A 7,989-nucleotide genomic window follows, 5' to 3' on the forward strand; every position below is an offset into this window, starting at 1 on the left:
CACCTCCCAGTCTAAGGGTTCGGGTTCTTTGCCCTGACAGGTCCGCTGGCGCCTTTCTTCTGAGGACGACCCTGGCCTTGACCATCAGAGCAGGGCACCGAGGCCAAAGGAGGCTTCCCCAGGCCCCGCGCAGCCCTGCGCGCCCTTCGGCTCTCCTCCGGCCCCGGCCTGCCGTTGCCCCCGCGCGTCGCCCCTCCAACCCGGATGCCGGCGCCCGGCCGGGGCCCCCGCGGGCCGCCGCTGACCATGCCCGGGCGCCGGGGGGCGCTGCGCGAGCCGGCTGGCTGCGGCTCCTGCCTGGGGGCGGCGCTGGCCCTGCTGCTGCTGCTGCTGCCTGCTGGCTGCCCGGTGCGGGCGCAGAACGACACGGAGCCCATTGTGCTAGAGGGCAAGTGCCTGGTGGTGTGCGACTCGAGTCCGTCGGCGGACGGGGCGGTCACCTCCTCCCTGGGCATCTCCGTGCGCTCCGGCAGCGCCAAGGTGGCCTTCTCCGCCACGCGGAGCACCAACCACGAGCCGTCCGAGATGAGCAACCGCACCATGACCATCTACTTCGACCAGGTCAGCCAGCCGGCCTGCCACCTCGCCTCCCGCCCGGGTGGAGAGGGCGGGGGCCTGGGCGCGTGGCCTGGGGACTTCCAGCCTCTCCCCGCCTCTCTGCTCTGCCCTTCTCTTTTCTCCCTTTCCGAGTAAGCTCTCCTTACCATTTCCCTTTTTCACATTGTAGCTTTTTTATCACTAGGAGCTCCTCGGTTGGCTCTTGGATGACTGTCCTTTAAAACTAAGGGATCTGAAGTGCATTCCCCAAAAGGAACCTGCACATTTTACTTTTCGCTGGGATGGGGGCTGTCATTTGTGACAGATGGACTTCAGTCACCCAGGTGGCCAAGTTGGGGACTGAGTACATTGAGAACACACCCCAAAAGGGGGCTCTCCAAAGGTCTCAGCCAACCATCAGAAAATATGTGCCTACTGCTTATTTTGAAATGGACTGGGGAGAGGATGCTTATCTTCAAGAAAAATAGGTCGGGAAGAGTGTGGGGGCAATAGCAGGGATGGTTATATAAATTCAAAACAGAACACAGTGCGTTGTATAAACGCAATAGATAGTAACATACAACATATACATAACGTACAGATCTATACAACACACACACACACACACACACATAGTGGTTATATAGATTTTAAAAAAAGGATCGATGAATTAAGTTAACCTAGGACATTTAACTTCTCTCACTTGGTTCAAAGCAGAAGGGTCAGTAAATGATCAGACCTTGGCAATCCCTTCTCTGGGTTACTGGGCTCGGGATCGGAGGTTGTGACCTTCCTCTTGTGCCCTCCGGTCTTGGCTTCTGTTGTTTTTCAGACACAGGTTGAAAACATTATAGTGGTTCCCAAACTTTACCTGCTCAGTCCCTTCCTTTTGCCAACATGCTTCCCACTAAAACAGGGTACTGGACTCTCTGGCCACACTTAATTGACTTCCCTTCTCTTCACCAATCCTCACAGCTCAGGAACAGTAACCCTATCCACACTGTTGCCACTCTGCAGGCCAGAGGGTTGATGTATTTTAATCCTTGCTGAGGATTATGTATTTGAAGTTTTGAGGTTTTGGGGATCTCTCTTTCATCTGTTTTTAAACATTTTTTTAAAACAATAAGACTATTGATTTTAATTATGGCCAGGTGAAGCAGACAACAATAAAATGGGTATTTGCTACCTATTTACTCTGCGGGTGTCAAGAGAACTGTGTGACGTAGGGCAAGATAAGTTGTAGTAAGAGTCTAATTTTATAGATGAGCTAACTATGGCAGGGAGGATAAAATCCTGTTTCCCTGGTTCCCCAGGTAGGGAGTAAGTGAAACCTGCTTTTCTGGGCTCCTTGGGTGTTCTTTCATCAACAGCAGAGCCCTAAATCTACCAGTTTCCTGAATTTAAAACTGATGGGAAAGAGGTGATGTCGAGTTGGAAGAAACAGCTCCGAGGGCTTGGATGGAGAATGCTTTATTCTTTTTGAAAGCATTGTAAGGCAGACTGAGAGCCTAGGCTGCAAGAGACGGAGAGCAGGCATTGTGCAGGCACGGCCTTGAACAAAAGAGCCCCGAGTGTCTGTGTGAGCCCTGCAGGCGAGGGGGACTGAAGGGGTGACCTGAGCTCCTTGAAGAAGCTAGTACGGGCTTATTTCCCGAGTGGTGACAGCGGTTGTCATGGGCAGATCGCACATTGTTTTGTGGACTGTATGTCATTCGTCTAAGATGAGTGTGTAAGGAGGAACAGCGAGAAGTATTTGGTTGAAATTTATTTTCTGAGCAGACGACAGGATTCCTAACCTAGGGTTCTGTTGTTGCTGGCTGTTTGCTTTAAAAGCCCAGGACACCAAGCGGGCCATTTTATTATTTTAATTGAGTTGTGCATTTGTGTGTAAGTAGAAGTGGGGATGGGATCCAGACAGGGTGACCAAATTCTGCCTTAAACACCTGACAGGGAATTGGGTCATCATGAGGGATCCTCCACTTTGCAAATTCTGCTTATGACTTTGTACACTCTCATCCCCCTTTCATTTGAGAAAAATCATCTGCAGGGTCATGTGACCTCACATCCTCCGGCTAATTTTGTCATTAGTCTTGCACGCTTCTGTAGTTTGAGCTCAGGGTATCCAACTGCTGTCTCCAGTCCCTTCATTTATTCAAGCTTATTTGCATGACATCAGAGCTCAGCCAAGGGAGCAGACACATTACTCAGAGGAAAGTGAAGGAAACAGGTGCAGCCAGTGTTTATCCACCGCAGTCTTCCACTCAGCACCTGCAATTGAGCACCTACTGTGTGCGTCCAGGGAGGGTGCCAGGGGACACAGGGCGACAAGAACCTCTCGCAGTCCATTCTCTCCTGGAGCACATGAAGTCAAGTGCCAAGCTTGAGCTGATGTAAGTTATTTATCTGAATTGGCCTCTTAGCCATGGTCTCTTTCTCTCCATTCTGCCTGGCGTGGCACTCTATTGGTGTAAGTAAACTTCACGTGGAAACCCCCCGGAATCCCACAAGTCTCTGAACAGACTCAGTTCCGTTTGTTTACCGACAACCTTCTTGTCTTCTAATCCTTTCCCTCTGCCTTGCCTCAAACATGCAAAATTCGCATCCACTTTTTCAATGCATACATAAAATACACTTTGCAACATCTTTATTAATTACAGCCCATTAGGATTCTTCTCAGATCTCTTCCTGGTGTAGGGTATTTACCACCAGCACCCCCGGGGGGGCGGTTTGGCGCACTGCCTGGGCTGCCCCGTGCAGCTCTGCAGCCCCTGGTGGTGGTGGTCCTGCCAGCCTGTGTGAAACAGACGCTGAGGACGGGCTTGCTATGCTTGTGCTGTCTTCCCTTTTCTTTTCCAGGTATTAGTAAATATTGGCAACCATTTCGATCTTGCCTCCAGTATATTTGTAGCACCGAGAAAAGGGATTTATAGCTTCAGCTTCCACGTGGTCAAAGTGTACAACAGACAAACCATCCAGGTGGGTAGCTGTGAAGCCGAGGGGACCCTTTCGGCTTCGGACTACCACTGCCCCACGGCTGCAGGTCCTGTCATAGCCTCTGTGCCTCTGGGCCGGCCAGGGAGCGGGCTGACCAGGGGCCGCCAGCACGGAAGCCCCCGCGTCTTCTGGGCCAGGCCCTTGGGGTGGCTCCATGGAGGGGGGCGGAGAGAACAGGTGTGTGCCAGTGGGGTCCTGTCCGGTCTGCTGAGCTTTACCCTCTGCGCCGCAGGTCAGTCTAATGCAGAACGGCTATCCGGTCATCTCAGCCTTTGCAGGAGACCAGGACGTTACCAGAGAAGCTGCCAGCAATGGCGTCCTGCTGCTGATGGAAAGGGAGGACAAAGTGCATCTCAAACTGGAGAGGGGGAACCTCATGGGAGGCTGGAAGTACTCCACGTTCTCGGGCTTCTTGGTTTTTCCTCTATAAACACAGAGCCCCCCAGACGGTGGGGAAGTTGCAATCTGGACCCAGGAATCTGCCCTTCCTGCACACCCTGAACTTGCCAGAAGAGGACCACTTATTTCCCACCTCCGTCAGATGGTTGAGGTAGAAGAATGATTTCCTTCTAAATCTCCAGTATTTTCTTTGAATATTGACCATTCCTCGGGAACCTGGCTTCTAATTAGTTTTAGACGACAAGGTCTGAAGGAGAAATGAAATTATCGATTTGAGCAATTTGTACCTGTGATTGTAAAGTCAATATTGGATCTCATTGTTGGGACCATTGACTTTTCTTCTTTTGTTTGTCCGTTGTGTTGTTGCCCCCACACGAGGAGTGCCGCGGACCCCAGGATGGATGGCAGGTCGCAGGCACGGCTCAGAGCGGGAGCCCAGCAAATCACCACCCGCCGGAGAGCCCTTGAAACGTGTTCTTTGTGTGTCTGTTCAGCCTTAAGAAAAAGAATGGCTTCACTTTCATTCTGTATTTCCCCCGGGTGGACGGGAGGCCTCGGGAGGGGAAAGGGGACATTGTGAAACTGTCAAGAAGTGCTTTATCCGGAGAAGCAGATTTTGCACGATTGGACTGCGACTTTTGCTTTGTAGTGTGTGTGTGTGTGTGTGTGTGTGTGTGTGTGTGGTTTTTGTTTTGTTTTGTTTTTTCCTAGAGAAGCTTTACTTTTCTTTCCACATTCAGCTCTCCCTCCTTGCCCCTACTTCTATTTTTTTGTGCTGGGATGGGGGAGAGAAATGTATGTTGAATTCTTGAATGAGACCAAACAAACAACACAAGAAATACCTATGTATTTTGTTTTGGTTGAGACCAAACCAAACAGAAGGTACCTGTATATCGAAGTACAAATAACAGATGGACAATTCTGCTGCTTCTTTCCAAGAGATTCTCTCAGACGCACCTTTAGAACTAACAAGCTGGATTTTTCTTTCTTTCTTTCTTTTTTTTAACGCTCTGGAATACTTTAAGAACTTGATGTTCCTGGGGGGCCTGAATCACATCAGATGAGGACGGAAGCTGTAATGACCCATCTCTTAAACACACGCTTTCTTGGTCCCGTGTACCTGGGTCTTCCCAGCAGCCTGTTTCCACCTATTTGCGTCCACCTCTGCGCCAGCACACCAGGATCAGGTGCTTCAAAGCCAACAGGACTGGCCAGCCTCCCTTGGGATCCTCTGATCTGCTAAGGAGAGAAGCGTGTTGACACTCCCTGCGAACACCTGGCAAGAAGCCACCTGCAAGTCCCAACTTTTACAGGTATTGGCAGAGGCACCCTGGGAGCAGTTTTGCAAATCCTTCTTGTTTTGGCCCCTTGTACAACAGTCGTATTACAATACAGCTGGGAGTCGATGGGTGCAGGATTCACGTGCCAAGGAAATGTTACTAAATCCCAAAGCAATTGAAGAAGAGACCTCACAGTGGATGTTAATTTGTCCTTTGTGTCACAATGTAACCAAAATATTGATGATAAAAAGTCATAATTTAAGATTCAGAATAAATGGGTTTGATGTCTGCCTTCTTCTTCTCCCTTCACATCGTCTCCCAACTCCTACGAGGTGTGGAAGTAAAGGCCAAGGGTCAAGGACTCGGGGAAAGGAGCTCCACACTGGGCCTCTTGAAAACACACACTCAAATGCACACTCCCGTTTGCAGATCTAGCTATGGGTCTAGATGGAAATGGCACACTTCAATACGTTTCAACTTATATATGTGTATTTTTCATATAAAAAGATTTGGGGGGGAGATAATTATGTGAAAAAGACAGCATTAAAAAGGCTTTATGGATAGGCAATCTGTTTTCATCACATACAATCATTGATGCGGTACAAGTTCCCATCCAGTATTTTGATCAGAGAACATGGGTATCAAAGAAACTGACATCTCAATATAGCATCCGTTGTTTCTAAGATACACGTGAGCATGGGGAAGCATTGGGTTCCATTTTCAAATAAGAAGCTCAGTGAGGATGATAGAAGTGAAAAAAATAATAGTTCGATGAAGAGTCTAAGTTTCACTGGCCTTAGGTGGACAGCATAATAAGATACAGAATTTAGTTTGAATTAAAAGGCTATCAGATTTTGTTAGGAAAAGAAAAATCAAGAAACACCAACCAAAAAGCATTTGGGTATTTTGCCTCTGTGATTCAGAGACACCCTTCTAAGTAGGAGCATTGTTTATTAATGCTGATAATGCAAACAGTTGGATGCTAGCAAATGTTTTTCTTCTGTGTTTTACTGCCCTGAGTGAATTAGTCCTTTGTCCCTCATTTTTTAAACCTTCCATTCAATTTCAGACAAGCAGCAGACTTCATGAGGGGACAATATCGCCCTTCAGAGATTGAAAAATATATGTGTACGTGTAATTTCTATTGCTTACTAATATGTAATGCCCAGATTTGTTTGTACTTACAGCTTTACTACCTACAGGTTGTTATTTGGTTATGCCGTCTAATAAATAAGTTATTAAATTGATCGATCTAAAAATAAGCATATTTCAGGAGTTTATTTTATATGAGGAAAAAAGCTTCATCCTGTTTATTCCGCTCCTCTTAGCCTGTTATTTATTTGTTTGTTTATTTATTTATTTATCTATCTATACCTTGAGCTGAATGCCAAAAACTACATTAGGGAGAAGCCACGACGGTAGTTTTTCTGACGTCGTTTCGCCGCCCACGGCTGCAGCTGCCCGAGTTCCGTCTGGCTAAGGATCTTTGAGGGAGGTGAAGCTCCTGTGTGTGGTCTACAAAATTATGTAGGTCAGATCAACATTTGAACTATAGTTTCCTTTAATTGGGAAGGAAAGTGACATCTGGAATCTGCGCCGTGTGATTCGAGCATCCCTCCCTGTGAGCTTCAGTTTTCCCATCTGTGGAGCGAGGGCAGCAGCCCCCGCACGTCCTGCCCCACTCACAAGGCTACGGTGAGAGCACACGGACGTGCAAGGCACCGTTGATTACAGGAGGCATTATGTAGCAGGAAGGGCGTTTCTGGAAAGTTGGTTCTTTCCACATGCAATTCATTGAAAGTATTTAAAAAGAATATCTGACAAGAGGACACTTTTATGTGACATTAAATTTCCATATTCCCCACTAGCTTATTAAAACCGTAGCACTTTGGAAGTTTAATTTGATTTTTAAGAGTGATGGTAATATGAACGTGTCAAAATCTATGCATTTTCATAGTAACTCAATTCTTAATTATGTTCTTTGACTGTCCTGTGTGGGTCAAGCCTACCTTTCCGTTCCAGGATGTGATACCAACATTTTATAAAAATATGCAACTATAGTATTTTTAACACAAGGAAAACTGAGTTATCAATATTTTGGCATTATAATAGTGAGTTGGTCTAACCGATAAATGGTAATCCTACTAAATTGTAAATGCTTTTAAAACACTATTTTTCAACTTAAACTATATTCTTATTTGAAACACGGCCCTGCTTCAACTCTAGGTCCTGAGAAACTGTTTCCTATCTGTAATTTCTGAGCCCTTTGTGCATCCTAATATTTTTGACCTGTGTGCTCATGTATAATGAAAGTATTTACATTTTTAAGGTTTGTGATTCCTATGACTGCTTAGAGCAAAGGCGAGAAAAGTCTATCGGATATTGGCATGAACACTCATGGAATTCTGTAGAGATTACATATTTACTTGTTTAGAAAACAAATGTTTTTTTTTTTTTTAGCAACATCTAGTGATATCAAGCATCAGAAGAGTTAGAAAAGATACATAAAAGCAAACCAAAATCTTTGCTGAATCCTTAAATTTATTTGTAATATTTCCTTGATATCTTATCAAGGACATTGATACAAGTCGCACACACAGTAACTCTTGCATATGTATCATTTGCCTTGTAAATACATGAACATATACACCTGATTTTTATCAGTGAATAAAATAAAATACATAGATTGACCACATTCTCCTGGAATCTGGAAATAGGTGAGAGGAGGATTCGTTGAATCACTTTATACAAGCAAAACAAAAAGCATGGGCTTCTCCAG

At 46.3% G+C, this 7,989-nt stretch overlaps 1 protein-coding gene across 1 annotated transcript; it reads left to right on the forward strand.

Annotated features, from left to right (window-relative positions):
• The first annotated feature begins 204 nt into the window (after window positions 1-204).
• CBLN2 (cerebellin 2 precursor) lies at window positions 205-5,737 on the forward strand. The gene is made up of 3 exons (XM_026496480.4): window positions 205-561; window positions 3,394-3,513; window positions 3,764-5,737. Exons 1-3 carry the CDS (start codon window positions 205-207, stop codon window positions 3,959-3,961), a joined length of 675 nt encoding a protein of 224 aa, XP_026352265.1. The 3' UTR covers window positions 3,962-5,737.
• Window positions 5,738-7,989: the final 2,252 nt, after the last annotated feature.

Source organism: Ursus arctos, unplaced genomic scaffold (assembly GCF_023065955.2).
Source record: "Ursus arctos isolate Adak ecotype North America unplaced genomic scaffold, UrsArc2.0 scaffold_17, whole genome shotgun sequence".
Lineage (NCBI taxonomy): Eukaryota > Metazoa > Chordata > Mammalia > Carnivora > Ursidae > Ursus > Ursus arctos.